This window comes from Myiozetetes cayanensis, unplaced genomic scaffold (assembly GCF_022539395.1).
Source record: "Myiozetetes cayanensis isolate MyiCay16 unplaced genomic scaffold, myiCay2020 scf9, whole genome shotgun sequence".
NCBI lineage: Eukaryota > Metazoa > Chordata > Aves > Passeriformes > Tyrannidae > Myiozetetes > Myiozetetes cayanensis.
In genome coordinates, this window is record NW_026088185.1 from 5,888,851 (window position 1) to 5,911,828 (window position 22,978).

Below are 22,978 nucleotides of genomic sequence, written 5' to 3' on the forward strand. Positions count from 1 at the left end.
TTCTTTGTTGCCTTAGCCAATAGCATGAAGCCTGACACTCTAAAACCCCAAATGCTGGCCAGAAGAAACTGAGTCTAATTGGTGTGAAATATGAAGGTGCTCTCTATTGAGACCTCTCTAGTGCACCAGCTTTGGTGTGACACAGCAGGTTCTGCTGCCACTGTGCTGTGTGTTTACAAAGCCTCTGCATCCTGCAAGAGTGAGGCCGTCATCTTCCTCATGTGCAGCCTGCAGGGAATACTCTCCTTGCATGTCACGAGTAGTCAAACTCTTTCCTGCGAGTAGCTTTGAGTGAGTTTGTGTGTCAGGATCTCTGTGCCACCTTTGTCAAGCAGTGGCACAAGTATGCCAGTGATCAGGTATCAATAAATGATGGGGAAAAAAGGCCAAAGAGGCCTTTTAAAGCAGGACACAACCCATGTGTGTTTATGCACCTTGTTGAGAAAGACATTCCTGGCTGAATCTGAAACTTCATGTTTCTTTCTCTGTTTCTCTGACAGAAACATCCCATTTTAAGTGTTCGTGTGTTTAGAATGGTGAGACTATAACAAGCTGCACTATATATTACATGCAAAACTAATATTTTTTTAATTTATTTTTCCCTGTAGGACATGTAAGATCAAGTGTAGAGCTAAGACAAAAGCTGGACTGGTCTTCAGGGCTGCTTAGGCTGGTGTTGGTGGGTTAAACTGAACTGTGTTGCTGTGTTTTCCCTCAGTTCATACACAGCTTGCTAGAACACAGATTATTTCTCATGTGTATATATGCATGTAACATATGTAACATATTTATTTATGTAACATATAATTTAATCAGTTATTAGCTGTTACAGCAGTGTCAGAGTACAGGAGAGAGAGCTCTGGTGCATCTCTCCTTCTGAGGGTTTTCCCTCCTGCTCATTTATCCCATGTGTCAATTGATGTGAAACACAATTCCATCTTTCTAATGTTACTCTGTTATAGGCCTACCTTTTCCTCCCATCTTTCTTGTAAAAAAAACCCAAACCCGTCACAGTTCTGTTTATTTGAAAATATGCCCTTTTCACATTCCTTATCTTAGAGACTTTCTGCTCGAGCCTCTGTCAGTGTGTCCTTTATGCATTGATTGCACACAGATTTCATTCTGGATTTGAAATGTACTTTGTCTTCTCTACCCCCATGTGGATGTTGTGGCTGCTCCTTCTGCATCAGAGAGTCATTGGAAAAAGAATGTTGTACAACTTTGTTCTCACCCTTTGGGGTATGTTACAAAAAACTCTCTAAATGTGTATCCAGCATTTCTTCCAGGCTTAGCCATTAGGACGTGGAAAATATGTGTGATCCATACAGTAAAATGGCAGAGGGAAACTGCAGCATTTTTTATTCATGGGATTCTTTATGCTGAGCCTTTTCACTTCAAAGGGAATTGTAAACCAACCAACCAACCCTCTCATCATTTGATCATTTATCGTTTGATAATTTGAAGGGAGACAGCAGAAAAGACCTGACTTGCAAAACTGCGTTAGGAGGTTTTTCAGAATCTCTGGCAACCAATCCAAGGTAAAAATGTAAAGTATTTCACTACCCATTTCCTTGCACATCCTAGAAGGAAAAAAAAAAGGGGTTGGAAGTTGGAATGTGTTACATATTTCTGCTTCACTCTTTCCACGGAAGCATGGTCTAGAAGCCTTCAGGGAGAACAAAAATGAACATCAATAGAAAAAAGTTACTGAGCTAGAGGTATGTTAACAGGAATCTGTAGTACAGCCTGCATTTAGATTGGGATAGCACTGCTGCATCTCTAATTCATTCCTTTTTTGGCCTCTTTTCTGTCCTTCATTATTAACTGTGGTAGGTGAGCAACCTGTGTGTTTATCTGCTCCCTTGCTGCTTTGGGAAGGTGTGGGAATAGTTCTCAGTTTAGTAGGCAAATCCTGCCATCTGGTGATTGCTCATGTACTTCTGGGGTTATTACTTGGGCGGAATTTGGCCCTTTGAAAGGGAATTTCCTACTGTCATTTTACCTTTTGCAGCGACAGGACCTTTTTGTGTATTATCCTGCACTCCATGATTTGCTTTTGGAAACAAACTTCAGAGAGTCAGTGGAGCCACCTCACACTTTCCAGCAGTCTCCACACCTGCTGAGACAGTGAGGTGCCTTGGGAGAGCCTTGCCAGCTCCTTACAAACTCCTCCTTTGCTCCCAGTGTGTATTTCTGATGTCTGTGTACTGCAGTCCTGTGGCTCACAGCCTTGTGGCCTCATTACAGCTAAAACTTCCCACCTCCACCTTGTCCTTTCCCTCCCTGGTTCCTCTTTCTTTCTGCAGATGTAGATAATTTCTTGCTCCCACTGCTTCTGCACCAGTATTCCTTGTCCTCCCTGTGCCTCCCTGTGCTCTCCTCAGTCGTAGCCGTGTGCCACGTGGAGCTGTGAACGTCGTTCAGCCCAGAGTGGTGACGCAGTGTTGGCCGATGCCTCCAGAGCCCCTGGAGGTGCTCGGTGCACTCAACTCTGCTCATTTGTGTTGTTGGGTTGTGGGGAAAGATGGAAGGAGGAGGAGGCTCAGGCAAGCTAAAATCACTTTACTCTAAGCCCAGGATAGAGAAACAGCTGCTTAATTAAGTGTCAAGGGCAGTGGAACGAAATGGCAAAAACGATCCTGTCTTTCCCCTGTCGGATGTACCAAACCAGGTGCCTGTGCGTGGAAAATGCCTTGAGTCCCAAATTTACCTGCACATGTCATGGGCCACAGCTCCAGGGCTCTACTGTGGTGGGTGGAAGGTGAAGGAAAGGATTTCAGGCAAGATGCTCGAGCAGTCCTGTACCTGAACATTTAGAGGTTTTAATGGCTATTGCAGATAAATGTTTCTTGAGGGGAAGAGTTTTACAACTTGTCATCTTCCTAGTATAAATAAGTTTTGGAAGATTTAAATGTGATTTTTTAAATCACATTTAAAGAACAGCTGGCTGAATCAACAGAAACAGTTTCATCTTCCTCCCCTCAACAGAGTGTTTATGCCATTGCTTATTTTAATGAACTGAATTTTTTTTATTATTTTATTTTTTTTTAGTACAGCTGACTGGATAGCACTGGAGATCTCTTGGACCTGAGCTTAAGGTCTCTTCCTACCAAAACAGTCTCTGATTCCATGATTCTGGCTTACCAAAAAAACCCTCTTTAACCCTGTTGACCGTAACCTACAGCAGTGCTTTACAGACAGTGTTCTTCCTCTAAGCCTTTTTCATTTAAAAAGAAATGTATAAAAATATCGTTCCTTTGCTTACTGACCAGCACACTGGTAATCCTCAGGGGACAGCTGCAGATATAAAAGGAAGATATATCCAGTGTGTCTTCTGACTCAAGGCATACAATTTTTGAAGAGCTAAAAACTGTATTAAAATTTTAAGTAGTATTTTATTAGGAGTTAAAAGTTTAATGTAAAAGAAAGCTGTATGAAAAATATGGGGAAATGAGAAAACAAACTCACATGTTTTTTGAAACCTGTAAGATGAGCTCTGAAGCCACACCACTGTGTGACAGGGAAGTTTGGTGAGTTGATCAGACTCTGATCCAGTGGGGAAAGTTGCACTGTTTTTCATGAACTGGCTTCTCAATTTTCCTTGAAATTCAATTTTTTATTTGCTGCTAACGGATACAGAAAGAGGAAGATGGTTCTTTTTGGAAACAAAAGTAAGAAAATGACATTTACAATTGTAATGCTCCTAAGGGAAAAGATATCTGTGCTGTATTGTTCAGAGGGATATGCCTCAGCATGGAATCCAGTTTTCAGTTGTATAGAAATTCTCCTGAGGTTCTCATGGCCTCTAAACAAGGTCTTACATAGTCTGGGGAGAAACTGGACACATGGCCTTTTATTGCTGTCTCTGGCTGTAACTCTTTGTGAAAAACACATGTATAAAGTATGTGTGCAGGGTAGATATGACCAGAAATATTTGAATTCTCAGGTAATGTGTCTCTGAGAAATGCTAGCCAAATTCCCTGCCACAGGAAGGGTGGAAGACTTATATTGTGGGGAGAAACATGTACCAGAAGAAGTGGAGAAACGGGATTCAGTAAGCTGATGTTTTCAGAAATACATAGTGATATCTGTAAGTGTAGAGCAGGAGGGCACTCATCTGGGAGAGCACAAGTAAAATATCTGTACAAGTCTCAGTGGAGTGAACTGTCTGTATTTACACCTGGGATCAGTGGAACATCAGAGCACGTGTGTCACTGGTGCTATGTCTGTGCCACTCCTGCTTTTCCTGGTGTGGTTTTCCTTTACCCTTCCACCAGACCTGTTCCCTCGCATTGCTGCAGCCATGGTGTTACCCAGGGGGAAGCCCAGCACACCGAAACAGCCTTTCAGGGAGATGGTTGTAGGTTATTTCTGCAGAAAACTATCACAGGGCCCTCATAAAAATGTTGAAGGCATGGTTTAAACCTTTCTCCCTTCCCTTGGAAAGAAATATTTGGATCTCAGAAACAAACTATAGTAGCAAGAAAGATGGGAGCTGTAGCAGTAGCTAAGCCCAGCACAGCTGGGCTGGTGGGTTGCTCCCATGGGTGCTCCCTGAGCTACAGCCCCTGGAATTTGTGTACTTCTAGTGGTTTTCTGTGTGGTTAGCTAATTAATAATTTGTGTTAGTTACGGTGAGGGAATCTATGGAGAAGGGAATTAATACTTAGTTTATATTAAAGAATGACATGATTGATGTGCTAATTACACAGATACTTGTTCTCAATATTCTACTTTATTATACACAGAGTTATGAAGGCCAGCTGCAATAGCAAGCTCTGTTAATATATAAACACACACAGTAACAAGGGCAAGATGAATTATTTTCCAGTTTCATAAAACATCTTTTTTTTTTAGTTCACTGTGTACAACTCAGACAAGAACTGGAATCTCTTCTCTGTGGATATGAGGGAGCTGGGAACAGGGGCTCCTGAGTGTGTGGTGCGGTGTTGACATCAACTCCTCTTCTGCACAAGTGACATAAGTACACAGGGCAGTAGTTAAGCTGAGGGATGTAATTAATCCTACTGACACCAAAATAAATTGGTGTAATTTAATGTTCAACTCTGCTTTGTGAGGCTAATTGTGTGCATTACAGATTCATTGTATGCAGGAGTTCTGCGTGTAACTTAAGTGTTTGACTTCTTTACAGTCAGGACTTAATGCACAATTCAGAATCATATTTTAAAATAGCATAGTGACACTCCATTTCTGTATCCTGTCAATTAGCTGTGTTCTGCATTTGCTCTTATTTGGAACACTTGAATTTGTAGAAAGAGCCCAAAATCCTCTATTCGGCCTGTTATATGTGCAGGATTAGGTATTAAATATAGCATTATAAAGCACTGCTGTTATATACTCGTGTACATGCATAACATCTGCTTTATTTATTATTTTTAAGAGAGATTTTTAGGTGTGGTTTAAGACTGACATATTTTGGTGCAGCTACCTTCTGCATTTTCTTACTTGTAAAATCTTAACGGCCAGAGTGCGCTCATGTGTACAGGTTTGCAGGGCTCGAATAAACTAGACCAGATAGGTTTCAGGAGCTTTAGAAACAGTTTAGAGTAGATGTTTCTATAAATCCCCATTTTATTACTGTAAGTGCAGTTATTCCATGGAGTGGGACATGGGGTATTGTTTCCTTTTGCACTGCTGGAAGACACGCACAGTGGCATTTACGGAGGGAGAATCAAGCACATTTGCACAGTGCTGTGTGCTGAGATACTGAGTCAGTCCAAACTCCCATGAACTTTATTGGTATTTTTTTTCTTCTAAGCAATTCTCTGTCCAAGTCCTATTAAATGAAGAAAGGATTTCTCTTGGTTACGTTAATTTTAACGCCTGCAGGGATTCAAGCACGGACGCTGTGAAACTCTATCCATGTCACTGTGTCTCTTTATAGAGAGGGGGGACTCTCCTAAATTTCCATATAGTGGATATTATTATTTGTGGTGGGTTTTTTTTTAAGTTAGATTTTTTTTAAATTAGAAAATGGAACAGAATTGGTATTGAAATTGAAGTTAAGAATATGTGAAATATTCTGCCAAATTAGAGTAATTAACGGTAATAAAAATAGTCTATGTAATTTCTGATTTAATGGTGATTTCAACTCTTATGTTTCTGCATCTGTAACATTGGAGTGGAGTCTTGTGTATGTTTTTTACTTTCAGCAGTTTACTTTAAAGTACTTACATAGCAAGTATTATTTAGTGCTTTTAGGATTACACTAAACTAATCTGAGCTGTGCCCCATTAGTTTTCCTACTCAGTGGAATAAAAAAATTGCCAGCATTGGTCTTTAAACTGCATTTTGCACTTCTGCAATTACCATGTTGATTATTTTTTTTCTATGACAAATAGACTATAGAGTTCTGTTGCACTCTCTACTTTCCAGCAGTTCTTAAATTTACAGTAATTTGAATAGGCATGATGGGGGGGTTCAGTCTGCAGTGTGCATTGGTCAAATGTAAATGGTATTATACAGACGTTAAAATTAGAATGTGTAAGAGAGCTATGTACAACTACACTTGATTAGCTTTTTTTATAAAGCTGATTAAGAATTGGCTTTTGGGTTGCTGGGTTTTAGTTAGTACAAAGGGGTTATTTTTAGTGGTACAAAATATTCCGATATTTTGACTTTGTACTGAAAGGAACAAAAAAACCAACAAAAGCCACCTCGTATGGTCTTTCTGGAGGTGTTATGCAGCTGTCACACAAACAGGTACGGCTGAAAAGTTTGTCAGTGATTGTACAGGTAATCAGTGAGTTTCCTAACATGTCATGCAGAAGGACTCTCTGCAGCAGCTGTTGGCAATGTTTCATCTTAACATGCCAGATCCTGCTCACTGAATAGCCACTGTCTTGGTATATAGATATGCAGCAATGCAGATGTGCTTACCCTCAAAAGGAAACTCTTACTGTGGTTGTTCTTTGTAGCTTTGCCTTCAGGAGCAAATTTTCCAGCTATGTCTATGAGATTTTTCTGAATGACTTGTGCAAGCTGCAGTGATCCAGTTCATCCATCTTTTTTTAAAGACATCATTAGCTTTTTGCAGAATAGATGGCATAATAATAACATTTCCTGTAAGTCTAGTCTCTCTCAAATCAAAAATAAGCAAGCACCTCTGTCCTCATTCATTGTTCTCTGGCACCTTAATGATACACTTGTATTTAAATGCGTGAAACCAAAATTACTTGACAAAAATTACTGTATGGTTTTTGGTAGTATTTGGTCAGATTCCCAGAGGTCCTTAGCTCTCTGCAGGATAGTACTTGCCTGCAAAGCTAAGTTTAGGAATGTGGGCTTTTTCTCTTTCATAAATATGTACGTGATGCACATGCAGCAGGACACAAACTGGTGGGAGCAAAACGAAACTGAGATGTTTTTAGCTCCTTTAAGTCTCGGACACAGGACACTAAACTCTGAGGAAACCAGAGTCTTTTGAGACTGATCTTTACCCTTCATTATCACCCAGTTTGAAGCGAATCAAAAGTCATTTGGAAGCAGGATTAATGCCAACCCATGAGCTTAGTGGTGCTGGAGCATTGCAGTTGTTGAAATGAAGTATGTTTTTGCCCTTCTTGCACAGTTTCCATAAGCCTTGTCTTTGCGGGAGTTTGGCTTTTGGATGGTTAGCACAGACACCACCACCTAACAGGATGGTGACGTGGAGGGTTGGAAAGTGGCCTTAGTGCTGTACGGTCCTGTGTTCAGGGAGGTTTATGAAGCTGGGTCAGGTGAGCTTTGGGCTGGATCTCAGGGAAAGGTTCTTCCCCCAGAGGGTGGTTGGCACTGAACAGGCTCCCCAGGGCAGTGGGCACAGCCCCAAGGCTGCCAGAGCTCCAGGAGCATTTGGACAACACTCCGAGGCACATGGTGGGATTGTTGGGGTGTCATGTGCAGGGCCAGGAGTTGGACTTGATGGTCCTTGTGGGTCACCTCCAGCTCAGGATATTCCAGGATTCTAGTTTAAGTCAGCCAGCTAGTTAATAGGCTAAATCCACAGCACAACAGAAGATTTAGGTTCTTGGGACCATCCTAAGATTTCGAACTGCTTTGGAACGTAAAGCCAGGGTCTGTAAATGGCAGCAGATGGTGTCAGTGGCGGCAGATGGTGAGAATGCTAACAAATGTGAAAAACAGAAATCTGGAACCCCATCATTTTCATTTAGATTTGACTTGGGAAAAGGTATTTTATTCTGAATATGCTTTGAATTGAAAATTTGTAACGTGTGTGACTTTGAGTCTTCAGGGGTTTGTTTTGTAGATATCAGGAAGTCGTGAAAAACATCACGTTTTGAACAGCATGAAGACACCTTTCTGGTGACTCCTTTCAGATAACTCCTGCAATTGGACTGTAAGGTTTCCATATGTATCAGAGACACTTGTGCTTAACAGAAGTCATTTTTAATATGTATGTGTTTTTATTATTTCAGACTCTTGTGTCAGTCTTATTTAATGCTTCTTTATAAAGGCTAGACCCACCTTACTTAAGCATTTACAGGGTCTGGTATGTTACAATATTTGGGACTAGGAGAATGTAAAGAATGGCAATTGGCAGACTCAACCATGAAGATTATTGTTCTGTGTGCAGCCTGTTCATTGCAAGAAACATTTTCAGGGCTTTGTCAAAACGTAAATGTTGCATTCATTACTGTAATTTTAGGATGGTAATGAAGTACATGGAATTTGTCTTAGAGAAAGAAAAGCAGCCATACACCTTTCCCACGCCAGGACAGGCAGTGTGGCATGTCCAGGCATCACAATGGACTTGATCACAGTTACCTTTTGTGGATTATATTCCAATATCAAAATGTTAATTAAATCCTGGCCACTCAGATGCAAAGCATGTACCCTGTTCCGTTTTTGCAGGAATGTGTTACACTGAAGGACTGTGGATATTTGAGCAGTCAGACTTGGTCCATTGGCTGTGTTTTACAGGGCTTGGGATATGTCTCCAGCTTTCTTATCTTTTTTTTTTTTCCCCCTTCCCTCTGTGTCCCAGAATAAATAAGTCTCATATTTCTTCTATCCCAACTTCTTTTTCACTGCACATGCTGGAAGTTGAAGGGAATCCTGAGACCTATTTCTGTTTCTCATAAAGAAATGTGGATCTGGGTCTCTCTACGGTTGTTTTCCAGTGTTGGAGAGCTTTGCTTTCTGCTTTCTTCCCTGTAATGCCTGTGGACAGCAGATGGTGATGAGGGGGGAAAGATGGGAAGAGAATTTACCAAATATGCCAAATATTGCATAGCAAACATTCTAGAAATTATATGGTCTCAAAGGTCTTGGCTTTGCCCAGTAGGGTAATATTTTTCTGGGAGTGATTGTACTTAATTCCATAACAGAGCAAACAAAAACTATCACTTGATTCTCCTAAAACAGCGTTATTTTGTTCAAGTCTCACCAGGCATTTCAGAAATCATTAACCTCTTACTGTCTGTGAAGATTAGTGCATGGGAGTTTTAAGGAACGATGTGGTGGAAGCAGTCAGTCTATAATTCTCTAAGTCAGTCATTTCCATGAATATTTTCTCTGATATAGTAACCAGAGTGTAATATGCAGCTGGAGACTGAAGCTGACCTGATTTTTAAAGTTGTGCAAAAATAAAAATAGGATAACTAACCGTCAGAACAATTTAGCAGAGCAAATGGTGGCTTTTCTTGCATTTAAGGTTTTTAAATGTATTGTGTGCCTTTCTAAAGGGTAATTTTTAGTACAAACCAATTCAGTGGCTTGGTCCAGGAACCGCTACACTGAACTCCACAGCCTGCATTTCAGTTTGAGAGTTTGCTTAGGAAATCAGTTCAGTTCAGTGTGTTCATTAGCAGCGAGGAGGATGGAATACAGAGTAGCTTATAAAATATGCAGATGACACCAAGCCATGAGGATTTGCAAATACCTTTCGGTATCAGATCAGAATTCAAAATAAACTTGGCAAATTGGAGAGATGGTCTGAAACCAGCAAGGTGAATTTCACTAAGTGAAGTGCCATATGATATATCTAGGAAAAAGAATTTAGATACACAAATACAAGGTAGGGAATACCTCTGAAGAGGAAAAACAGGTAATAAAGTCCACAATGCATTGGTCTTGCAAACTAAGGAAATGTAATTCTGGGATGTGGGAAGACAGATGTGGTGTCTACAACATTGGGTAATTACTCCGAGTTATGGTTGGTGAGGTCTGAGCTGACAATCCTGTGTTTGGTCATGACTTAAAAAGCTTTAGAAAACTGCATCAGGTAGATAATTGAGTTTGCCTAATTTAAGACATTGTTAGTAACAACTGTCTGACATAAAAAGATTTAAAGACAAAATGTAAAGAGGAATTGTTCTCCATATTTCTGAGAGAATAATGAAGAGGAATCTTTGTAGTTTGTACTCAGTGTGATGAAGGCTGTGTTTTAGAAATTCCTTTTTGAAGCATGAACCATGGAAAAAGCCACCTACAGGTGTTGTGGAACCTACTTTGCAAAGAGAAGTTAAAAGTAAATCTGTGCTGGGTGAGTCTGCACAATCCTTCCTCCTCCCAAGGCAGAGTAGGTGATGCCTTCCAGTGTATATGTCTGTAATTCTGTGTAGGAGATGAGAGCAGAGCAAACAGCTTGAAAAACTTTTCTCTTGAGTCGTCATGGAAAAGTGGCTGCCTTTGGTGGGAAAAATTGCCCAGCCATTGGGCAGACCAGCTGCTCAGCAGGGCTTTACAGGCCCCCAGGGGCTGCAGCTACAGCGTGGAGATCGTGAGAGTGGAGAATTACTGTGATCCTTTCTGAACCTAAAATCCGTTTCTCTCATACATATATGCCTGGTTAGGAAGATCATCAGAGGAAGAACGTGATTCATAGCTATTGACTTTTCCTCTTAGTCCTAACTGTGAAGAAACTATTTATTTATGTAACTTTCTTCCCACAAGAGTTTCCATTAATTCTGTTGATGGAAGCATTTTTCAGCATTACTGTAGTGAAATAAAGCACAGAGCGTTATACCCACCCTTCCATGCCTCCAGAAGTGAGAAAAAAACACTGGCAGCTGACCTTGGAAGTTAATGCTTTGGTTTCTTATTAATTTAGAATTGTGAATTTGCTGTTTGATGCTCTAATTGCAAATTATATTTTTAAATATTTTCCTTTATCAACCCTGATAATTTAACAGAATTTACCAACTGGCAAGTTTCAAGTACTTTTTCTTCCAAACTCTTCTGTACCACAGCACTGCTCCTAATCGTCTGTGAAAAAGCTGCCATGCAACAGAAGTCTGGGGATTGCTAACAGTAATGACGAAAACTAATTCAAATCAGGCCACAGGTAGAAGCTTTTGTGAAAGCAATCTGCATCTTTTCAAGCTGGTCAAGCTAGAATAGCCTTTTAGAAAAGCAGTTTGTCTTTCATTACAAAGGTAGACAAGCTATTATCTCTGTACCCAACAAGTACCTAATACATACACAGGTCAAAAAAAATAGGCAACAGGGATATATTGAGTAGCACAGTTTCATGCATGTTTTCCTGGATTGCATTTCCCTTCGCTTCCCTGCCTGTGAAGTGGTTCCCAAGCATGGGTGCAGTGTGAACTCCAAGGGCCGTTCCTTTGCTGAGCTTCGTGCCTGATCTGATCATGGTTTTCTCTGCCTCTTCCCTGCTGCTCTGGAGAGTTGTCCTGTGAGCTGCAATCTCTTTCAGAATTGGCTTCAAGATGCTGCAGATCTAGGCTAATCCTGTTACAGTGCTATTTTGGACGCTGTAATTTAATACTGGTATGGGGCTGCCTTTCCCTAAAAGAAAGTGATGTAGCATATTTCATAAAGGAAGTGAGTAGAAGATGAGTACATGGGCAGTGTGAATCATGGTATAAATCATTTCAGACAGGGAAGTAGAGCCTTCACTCCAGAGGGAAGATATTAGGAAAGGATGTCAGTGTTTGAACTTTTTAATTGCATCTACTTGTTTGTTGCTACTTTCATTCTTTTTCTTTTTGGCTTAATTACTTCTCCCTAAAGTATGCTGGGTGCCTATTAAGTTGACTAAGCTTGATTCAAATACATATTAAATAAGAGCTTGTGAACTACAGTCACAGGGAGCAACTCCTGAGTTAGTTGGTTTCTTTAATAGCACTCTCAGTTTTACCAAAAATACCCCAACTGTTTGATCTGTTGTTTTATGCACAGCTTTGTCAGCATCTAAACTGTATGACAGTTTAAATAAATTTAAAAATCAAGCCACCTTCCTCACTCTGGATTCTGCAGACTGAAAATAAAATGCGGTCTTCTCTGGGGAGGAAGGTGATGTGTTCCTTACCTGCTGCTTTGGTTTGAGGCAGGTTGGGAACTTGCTGTTTCTGTCATGTGTAACAGTTCACGTTGTAGACTAAGTGATTTTTTATTCTTTGTCCATCAGTAATTATCAACAACCTTGTAAGCAAAAGGAAGGAATGAATAAGTAAAGATTCTTTAAGAAGTGATTTAGATTCATGCCCATTGTTATTTACAGGCACTCCAGATAAAAGGCTTAACCTTAGGCTGCAGAGGTTCACAGTACAGGAGACTACAGACATAAACAATTTGCATGTTATTACATAGGTTCTAGAAAAATCCCTCTGCTCTGCTCTGATTAAGGACTCTATCTTGAACAGGATTATGTATGTTTTTAAGTTAATATGCTGTGAAATCAGCAGGGCTCCTGGCACTGCATAATTCAGGACTAGGCATATATCTTCAAAGGACTGAGACCTCAGAAAACACATGCAGATTGACATGATAGTTTTTAATTTTTCTCCAATTTGATCCAGGGCCAAAATTTGTTGTTAAAAAGAAAGTGATTTTATACTGGCACAGCAGGTGCACAGTCAGATCTAATGCAGTAAAACCTAGGTAGGTTACAACATTGAGTTAATACAAATTAATGCATTTTGATAGTTGCAGATGGAGTGGATAAAGAGCAAGTGATCAGAGAGCATCACAAAATGGATGTTGTTAATTTATCACAACTGTGTCTGTATCAGTGACTTACAGCAATGTCTTTAGTACAATTATTTGTGGAGGCACTGTGTGTTGTATGGAGTGTTCACTTTTTTGAAGCTGTTTTTTGTTGAGAAGAGAGTTGGGTTTGCCAAGTTAGAAAGTGTGTGAATTTATTCCACTTCACAGGAATAAATATGTTTGCTGCTGCTATACAGCTGAGAGTGAAGATTTTGTGTGCATGGTGTCTACAGTAAGTACATAAGCCCTGACTGTGAATTAGGAAGTTGCTCAGCCTTTAGAAATGCGGGTTTAAGTTTCTGGAAGACTGTTTTCTAATTATTTTCTACGGTGTACCAAGATCTGCTGGGTAGTCTAGAAGGTTAACTTTAGGTATGTTGAGATCCAAGAGGGTTTTCTCCCTCCCAAATCCTGAGTCATAGGAGCTTGGGAAGCAGCCAGGAATTTCACTAGACAGGATAGAGATTTTTAAGCATTGCTGTGAGTGAGATCTATCACTGACTTCCAGACAGGCATTTACATAAATGAAACAAAAGATATTAGCTTTGTGCTCTGAGTATTTCCCCCCTAGTTATGTTCTTTTTGTGGGTTTGGTTGTTTGTTTGGTTTTGGGTTTTTTTTGCTTTATCCTTTTTTTGTTTGTTTTAGCTCTTATTTTCTCTTTTGAAAGCATTTTTCCCTCTTCCATTTTGTCATGAAAAGATAAATTTTAAGACCTTAAACAGGAATGCAAAGCTTTTCAGTTATGCTACCATTGCATAATAAAACCCTGAATTAAATGTCAGGGTTATAATTATTGTTGAAGAATGCTGGCAGGTACAGAGACTGGGTAACTCAAGCCAAGATATAAAAGGTGGTAGAAATGACTATATTAGAGAGTTGATGTTAGAAGAAGGCATGTTAGGATAAATTGTAGCAGGCAAAATAATTGATTAGGCTGTTGTGATGAGTTTAGTTTTAATTTATGGGTGGGTTAATTGTGGCTGAGGGCCATGTGCCCACCCAGCTGCTCGCTTGTTCCTGTTCCTCAACAGGGCGGGAGGAGAAAACAGGCTGGGAAGGTTCATGGTTTGAGATAAAGGCCAATTACTGTTGTGGGCAAAACAGACTCGACTTGGAGGAAATTAATTTCATTTATTGCCAATAAAAATGGACTTGGGAAGTGAGAAGTGGAGGTGAAAGCAGCAACTTTCCTTCCCCCAGCTCCATGCCCGCGCTGCTGCCCCTTCGCCCTCCCTGAGGGGCAGGGGCCATGGCCAGTGCTCAGCAGCTTCTCTCTGCTGCTGCTTCCTCCTCACACTTCATCCTGCTCTGGAATGGCCCCTCGGCACGGCTGCAGTCCCTCAGGAAAAGCCTGCTCCACCATGGGCTGTCCATGGGCCACAATTCCCGTCAGGAAAACTTGCTTCAGGCTGCAGGCAGCGCAGGAGCCCCACAGTGCTGAAGCAGGTTTTCCCTTACCTTGGCGTTTCTCCTTTTTGTCCCATTTTTTTTCCCTTTCTTTAGTGTGTTTACCTCGAGGCCCCTCAGTGTCGCTGAGAGGCTCCGTCATATCCCCCAGTGGGTCTGTGGGGGACTGGCTGGGCCCCCTCCTGCTGCAGCCACCCCTGCTGCCCTCAGAATGCTGCTGTTCACCTTGGTTTTCCTCGTTCTTGTCCACCACCACTTAGGCAAGGAGGGACATGAGAGTTATTGCCCAAAGGTGTTGCAGACAGAGGGGTTAACTGTGTGTTTTCTGTTGCTCCCTTTCTGCTCTTAGAGGGGATTTTCACGACTGCCGGCTACCACTACGGTCCATCGTGAGGTAAAAATCAGCCTTTCTTCGATCTCATTTATTTTGTGTGGTTTATACCTCTTTATCTGTCATCATTTTAGAGATTTACCCTGATTGTAATTAGATCATGGAGATGGGGAAGCAGTGCCAGTGCCCTCAGGCAGCAGCCATTCCTGGGACCAAGCTGGATGGCAGCAGGTGTGTGGGTGGTGTTGTTCCCAGCACTCAGAGGTGTCGGGAACACCTTTGTGGCAACTCAGAGGTGTTCTCAAAGGTGGAAATTGTCATTAGGTCATACAGTCCAGCCATCCCTTGCCACAGAAACTGTTCCTAACACCTTGGTTAATGTGTCCTTTGTCTCAGCACAACTGGCTGGTGTCCAGCAAAATCAGGGCTGGAATCATATTTTGGCTTTTACAAATTCTTTACATTTTTAGGGCCCAGTCCCACAATATAACTAAGTATGTGCATGTGAACAATATCACTGATTTCAGTAAGGCTGTTGATGCCCCCATATTTAGGCACATATTTGTTCTTGTCTGAGGCTGTAACCAGTAATCCATCCTCTGCAATTCAGTGCATGTTATGTGCTTGCCTCTAAAACCTGCTCTGCTCTGCCATTCCAACACACCCAGAGTGCCTGATGGCAGAGAAAGAAATATCAGTGATTTCCCAACAGTTTCTGCTACAAAACTGAGATTTTTCAGACATTTATTACTTCACCCAAATGTAACTGCTCAGCCCAGAATTTCCTGTGCTAGGTATGGTGAGCAAGGCTGAATTTTTGTTCAAGAAAATGTTAGCTAAAATGTTTCTGTCACTAGGAAAAATGCATTTGGGATTTTTTTTGTAGTCTTGGAGCAACTCTGCTGCTCTCACATTTTGGAGCAAGAAATGCAGCAGAAGAGCTTTCTGGTTTGAAAGCAGCTACTGGCATTAACAGCAATCCTCTTTGCCAGTATCTGGGAATGCAAATAAATTTGATCAAATCATGAAGTTCTAGAAATTGTGTATCCCAAGCAATATTCAGTACAATGCTGTATTAGAATTTGGCAGCTAAATGCTGTCTATATTGAGAAAACACTTCTCTTATAACTCCTATATGTGAAACTATAGAAAACTGGATTTTGTCCTTGTTTCTGCCACAGAGCAGTTGGTGAGGTTTGAATAAGTCACTTAGAGTACTAAGTTGGTCATTAATTTTGCATTTTTCATTCTAAGAGTGCCTGATTTTGAGACTCTTTATGGTAGTTTTTTATTTCTGGTCTCCTATTCCTGCAGTCTCCTGAGATCTGTAGGAAGGTAGTGAAAAAAGGCTGAATATGATTCTGTGAGATATTTTATCCACTAAAATAGTTTTAAAATTATAAGGGGGGGGATTGTGTACCTTACTGTTCTGCTCCTGTGCAATGGGGTTTGGCTGTTATACCTTAGTAGAGGTTGAGGCGATGCTTTTATTGTTTTGTAATTGTCCTTCACATACAAGCACTGTCAGTTTTGTGCATTAAATTAACCAGACTCAGTAGGAACATTGCTGTCTTAGGACCTGAAGGAACAGCAAGGCTCTGACCAACCCATTTCTCCTAACCATGATGGGAGTCATCTACCTGGAAAATCCGTGGCAGGTGCGTGAGAGCTTCCAGAACAGGCTAATGGTGGCACGTGGCTGTTGGTTCCAGTGTTTCAGAAACCTTTGTTGCCAGGAGGTTTTCCTCGACGTGGATCTGAGCTCTCCCCTGCCTCAGTGCAGTGCAGTGCTTGTATTAAACACACAACTGAGGTTACCCAGGCAGCTTTGGGTTTAACACTTTTTGACCTGCAGGTTGATTTTATGTGTGTGAAATGGTCAAGTGTAGTACATGCTGAGACTGAAAGTATTTTGCATCTGAAGATACCGTATTTTTATTTATGGCTCAGTCAAAATAAATTAAAATAATCGATGATTGTTTTGAAAGCAAATTACTGAGAGTGCTATATATCTACCATGGCAAGTGCTGAAGAGATGAGAATGTCTTATAATGCCAGAATGAGTTGTGTAAACATGGGTATTTATATACTCAACAGCAGCAAATCTCCGAGAGGGCTTTTTGTTGGGTTTGTTTTTTTCCTTGGCTGAGTCTCCACTGATCCCACTTTATCCCAAAGGAGGAGGAGGAGAAAACTAATGTTCCTATCACACATGTTCCATTATTGATTTCCGTTCCAATCTACCCAAAGTCTTCTGTGCTGGAAATAATTAGACCCTGTGAACAGAGATGAAGCAAAAATCTATACAATGCTGGATTGCCAGAAATGAAGACAAGGATGCCTAATTAATGTTGCATATAGAATGCCTTTTGGATGAATGGGCTTCCCTTTCTCAGAAGCAGCTCAACAGCAGTCATGTCACAAATTTGCTGTTAATTAAATGGTGTTCACTGTGTGCCTGTAAAAATGGCATGGAGGAAAAAAAAAAAAAACATTGGTCAGCAGCAGCATTTTACAAGAGCTCTCCAATTAAAAGAAAAGCCCATGGAAAACAAATTTGCAGGCTTCATGCTGAGGGCAAGATATTTTCACCCATATGAAACTCACTTTATGGATTGTTCAAAGCTCTTTAGGAATGTGTAGTCACTGAAGAAGTTTGAACTTCAAAAGTTGGACGGGAAGTGTGTTGGGAGGGTTAAGGGTAGGGAAGATGATCCTGGGAGCTGAGGCAGGATGGCTGACAGCACAGCTCCCCCATTCTTAGGCAGCTGCAGCCTGGCCAGGGGTAAGGATTGTTCAGAAGGTGAGCCAGGGGCTGGAGGAAGCTGCTGGGTTAACTTCTCTGTGCATGAAGGGTGAACTGAAGGTGATTTAAGTTAGACTGCAGAGTGCACTTTGGGAACTGAGAAAGGCAGATATTTAGGAAGAATTTAAGACAACTGATGGAAAGTCTTCACAACACAGCTGTACTTCACTAAAAGCAGAAATACCTGGGGGGAAAACCTGGAAGGTACTTGAAGCAGATTAAGAGAAGAATGTAGGAGAAGCTGTATCCATATGACTCTGTTCACTTGTCTGTTTTCTCCAAATAACACACTTTTAAAGTTAGTTGCAAACCAGAAAAGTTGAGCCTTTCAGCTGCATCATAGACAGGCCTAAATCCTTGACTAAGGTTCCTGCAGTAGCACATGCTCAGTGTTTTTGCAGTGGCATCCCTTTCTCCCTCTCTGGTCTTCTTGTATCCATTTGTGCTTCCTTTTCCCTTGCCACTCCCTTGCTACCCCCAGAGGACTCAGGACTGTGCTATCCGCAGGGAGCAGGGACTCCTGCACGGGGATTCTGGGCCAGCTCTTCTCCTGTGGTTTGCAGGCCACCGGTGCCTTCTTTCAGCCTTTAATTCTCTCCTTTTATCTGTATTCCCTCTTTGCTCTTCTAGGTATCTGTTGTGGCCCATCTAAGTGATACAACTGCTTTTTGTGCATCTCTGGAGAATTTAAATAGCATCATTCCCTCCTTCCTTTTTTCCCCTATAAATGCAAAGGAAGTTTATCCTCTTTGGGCAAAGATAGAAAACATTGCTTTTTCTCTCTAAGAAACTAGAGAATGAGTAAAACGCAGGCTCCTCAGTCAAGAAGATGAATTCATCTGATGAATCTGTAGGAATCTTCCTAGACTAAGCCTTAAACTGCAAGAATAGATGTGTTTTCTGATGAAAATCTAGTTCACATAAAATATGTTTTTAGCATGGATTTGAGAGAGGTAATTATTTTTCCCAATATAGTAGAAGCTCTGGTTCTGGTTTAGGAATTTTATGAAATAATTTGAGTGCAGGAGAGAGGTACTAATAAAATAGAAATTTTTATAATAGTGTACCTTTTAGTCCTCTCTTTTCTTCCCATTTGGGTTCTCAGCATAATCTCTCTCTACTCTCATTCTGTTTTAAGAAGCATTTTTCTCTCCAAGCTGCCAGCTCTGATGCACAGCTGAAATAGGTGTACATGCAGGTTATGATTCCTCTCCCCATTGTTGCATTTTGATTCCAAACTCCAGATTTAATCTATTTAAATAATCTGCTCATGGGACTAAAGTCAACTACTCGAAATTTTTGATGTTCAACAAATATTAAGGCATTACAATGATTTGAATCAAATAACCAAATCCATATGAAATACACTACTTGTTATCTTTCCAACAGATTGATTTTCTTCCCTGGATCCATTTTAAGCTGCACTGCAGTTGCTAAATCAAAAATAAGCTGAGTTTTTAGTACAGGGGTGTGTTAAGTGTATGATTTCCATTACATCGCAGCATGCTGCATATTTAAAAAATGAAAACATGTAACACATTTGGACTAGAGAATTGAAGTGCATTTTCTGACCTAGTCCCAGTGAACAGGTGCTGAAGTGATGGCAATGACTGTAGCTCCTGGACTGGAATTATCATTTGAGTTATTTCTCAGTGGTAGGAGACTTTACACCTGTGGACACAGTGGTGGGGGAGTGGAGGAAGAAAAGGCAGCAGACTGACATGCCAGTGCTTTTTGAAGTTATTTTGGGTGTAGAAGGTGATCGCTGTTGGTGTGGCTTGCTCGTGTGTTACCTGTGTTGCATGTTTGTAAGAACGTATCCTCACAAAGTATTCTAAAGCATTTCTGAGTGTTTTAATTAATTGAAACTACAAAAAAATAGAGTGTGAAAACAATTCTGGTTTCACAGAAGTCAGTCCTGTTTTGTTGTTTTCTTCAGTAGCAGCAGAAGCTCATCTCCAGAGCATGTATTTTAAATTCTTAGGAGCATAGAAAGCATCACTGCTTGTTCAGCCCATCCGGAATCCGAGTTCTCTGTGGCTGTTGCCCTGAGTTAATGGAGCTCACTGCTGTGCATTTCCCATTAAATGAAATTGATTCCGACCATAACCTGCTTCTCTCTTCCCCTGCAGCTTGGCTTTACATCCCCGAAAAGACATTGTAGTGACTGGCAGCGATGACCACCTCTGGAAGATGTGGGCGTTGCCCGACGGGAACATCCTCATGACGGGTGAAGGTCACACCGACTGGCTCTCGGGCTGCTGCTTCCGGCCCAGGTTAGTACAAACAGTGCCCTGGAGCAGCACTGATTCCTCCTGGGGAGTCCTTGTTTGCTCTTTCCCTGTTCACCGGCCTGCTTTGACGACTTGCTGTTCTCAGGGTAGCCCTGCGCTCTCTGCTGAATTTCCAAACATGTAGATAAATGTTCCTCTGGCTTTCAGTGTGTTGACTTAAGATTGATTGCTTTTAGTATTTTGTACATCTTAAACTTTGCCCACGTGCCAGTGCACGTAACAAGTGAGCTTTTTAAGTCTTGCTGTATTCATTCTCTCCATGTTCATGCACTATGGCAAACACAGTTCTGATATTAATCATACAGAAAAGTTATGCCTTGTACTAGGCGTTATTTGTCATATGACTAAGAGTATTCGAGTTTACCTAGAAAATAAGAATATGAGCTTTCCTGCTCTCTCATCATATGAATTTGAAGCTGAACTAATAAATGAAAGCGAACACTGAAAATAAAAATTAAATATTTAGGTTACAAGGGTCATGGAAATAGGGCAAACATGAAGTCGATTTTTTTGGTCTTTTCTGTTGAAAAACAGAACACCATTTTACTGTCAAAACAAAAATCCATTTAATAAGACAGAGCTTCTGTATGTTGAAATTATTTTGCATCAGGTTTGTGAGGCTGCAGCTAAAATAGAGTTCTTTGCTGTTAAAATAATAACGGTCTGCCGGACTATTCACCTGAGGTTCAGTTGTAAAAGGAGCATTACTAAGCTTTCAACCTTGTATTTTCATTGGAGTTATTTTATGAAGCGATATTATCTTTTTCCTTCATGAGAAGGAAATACATCGTATTTAATTTCATGGTTCCTCCTGATTCCTGAGTTTGTAATGAGATAGCAAAGGCACACACAAATCCCCTAAACACAAGGAAGTCCCCTCCCTCTTCTCAAAACCTCAAGAACATGGAGTCGTGCTTTCTGGAATGAATTAAAAATGCACCTACTCTTTTCTTGCATCACTTTCTCCTATGAAACATAGGCTTTTTCTTAAGATGCTTGTGTTTTGTCACAGTGTTCTCTTTTTCATGGATATATCCTTGTGAGTGATTATATATATTTAAAAGAAGAGAATAATGTTTAACTTAAATAACTGCATGTAATACAGGAGGAGAGAAGTAATAAATAATAAGCTCAGCTGCTTATTTTAACATGGTAGGAAATTTTTTCTATTACTGACTGACAGATTTCACAGATTTTGTGAGCGTGCTGGACATCCTAACTTTAAACTCGCAGATAAACAGAATGCTGCCTTACCTCTTACCTGTTATGAATATAAAACTTATCACAGGAAAAGAAAGGGAAATACAATTAGAAGAGCATGTTATCATTTATAAAGCTGCTGGGCATGCTAATCAGATTTCGATAATGCATTGTTACCATGACACCCACTGACTCAGAGACTCAAAACTATTTTCTCATTAGTCTTTGACCAGAATACAGTCCTTTCAATAGGCCTTGCTATTTCTCATTCAATTATTGAAATCAAAATGAGTTGAGGTACATCATTATTCTCTTGCAGTATGAACTGACTCTTGCTGAATGCTCTGGAGTGATTCAGAAGTAGTGCTGTTAAAATATTGTCTTCTGTTACTGCATAAAATATATATAATGCAACAGAATACATTTAATCATCTTTTTCTTTTTTTTTTTTTTTTTAAATAGGGGTCTCCTATATATAATTTTTTTCTGGAAGTCAAACCAATTAAGTAAAAATTAAAAGTTCTGATAGATTCCCCCCCCCCCTCGGAAGCAAATGTAGTTAACCTCCAGTTTGGTTACCACTTTACAGATTTAAAATGACTTTCCTCCAAAAGTGGAAAAGAAAAATGTTTTTGAGCCACTGGGCTATTAAATCATGATCTAGGTAGAACTCCCACGCTTCTGCAGTCTTTCTTTTTCGTCCTCTGTTAGATCATTTCTCCTCTCTTTCTGTAAGATCAGGTTTAGAACAATCTCCATCTCTGGTCTGAGAAGTACTCCGTGTGCAGCCACAAGTCTGCTTTCAGATCATCTTCATGCAGCATGACAAGAACCCACACACTGCCACTGAGTCACTAATGACTTGAGGAGAAACAGATCTAGAGCTATGATGGGAATTTAACTGGTGCTTCTGCACATACAAATGACTTAAATCCTGGGAATCTGGTTTTTAAATGTTCACAAAGTGTTATTACTGGAGCAAGGGTCTTTGTTGTGGATGTCTGTGTACCACTGTTGTGGAAATGGGAGTAAATACCAATGAAGTCTCATTGGTAGCTGTGAAGGTATTATATAAACTTGAAGCTAAAGTGGTGTTGGGTTTATATCCTCAGCATCTCCAAGAGCCATGAAAGAACGGTATAGTAGAAACTAGCAGTGACAAAGGTGTGTTTCAGGCCCTGGACCTTGCCCGTTGATTAGTACATTATAGCGGTGAAGACTGACATTTGTTGGATGGAGGAGTCTCTCCCCCCCACCTCACTGACACTGTTTTTCATTCCACAGTTATTTACTCAGAAAAGCACATGCCTCTCGCACCTGCTCAGGACAGAGTGGGGTGAGGCTGCCTGGCTGGCTGCAGCTCCAGAGCCTGGTGCTGTGTCGTGTCTTCCGGCGCTCCCAGGTCCATGCAAAGGGTCTCAGTCCCCCACGGGACAGTCCAGGAAGGGCAGCAGGCTGGCTTTGTGCGTGTGAGGAGAGCAGAATAGCGGTGTTGTGATGCTCTCTGCACATTTGAGGGTAGGATTTTGCCTTAAACTTTTAAAATAAAGGTAAAACTTCAAACAGGTCCTGTCGTCTACAGCGTGTGGCAGCTGGTAGGAGAACAGGGCTCCTTTCTTTGAAGCTCAGGTGACAACTGGTCAGACTTCAAAACCAAACAATGTTTCTGCTCCAGTCTGGCTGAACAGTGCTTTGCAGATGAATTAGCTGTTCCAGGTTCCTGTCACTGTTGAAAAATTCAATATTTTCCAACTTACTTTTTATGTATGTGAAAGAGTGAAGGAGTCACAATGACTCCTGCCACAGTTGTACACAGAGGCTTCGTGTTCAGAATCTGGAAAGCTAGAGAAGAGCAGTGCGGTGCACCTGTGGATGATGCCAGGTGACCCAAGGATTTGAAATAGCAGACAAAAATCTGCATTTTCTAGAATAAGCTGAGGATGTTAATGCTGTACCTTTAAG

The 22,978-nt window shown here is 40.9% G+C and overlaps 1 protein-coding gene across 1 annotated transcript in view; it reads left to right on the forward strand.

Annotated features, from left to right (window-relative positions):
- The window catches only part of SPAG16 (sperm associated antigen 16), a 371,328-nt gene that overhangs the window by 159,940 nt on the left and 188,410 nt on the right, over nt 1-22,978 (forward strand). The window contains exon 11 of the mRNA XM_050340454.1: nt 19,655-19,798. Within this exon, the coding sequence (XP_050196411.1) occupies nt 19,655-19,798 (144 nt within the window). The remainder of the gene's footprint in view (nt 1-19,654; nt 19,799-22,978) is intronic.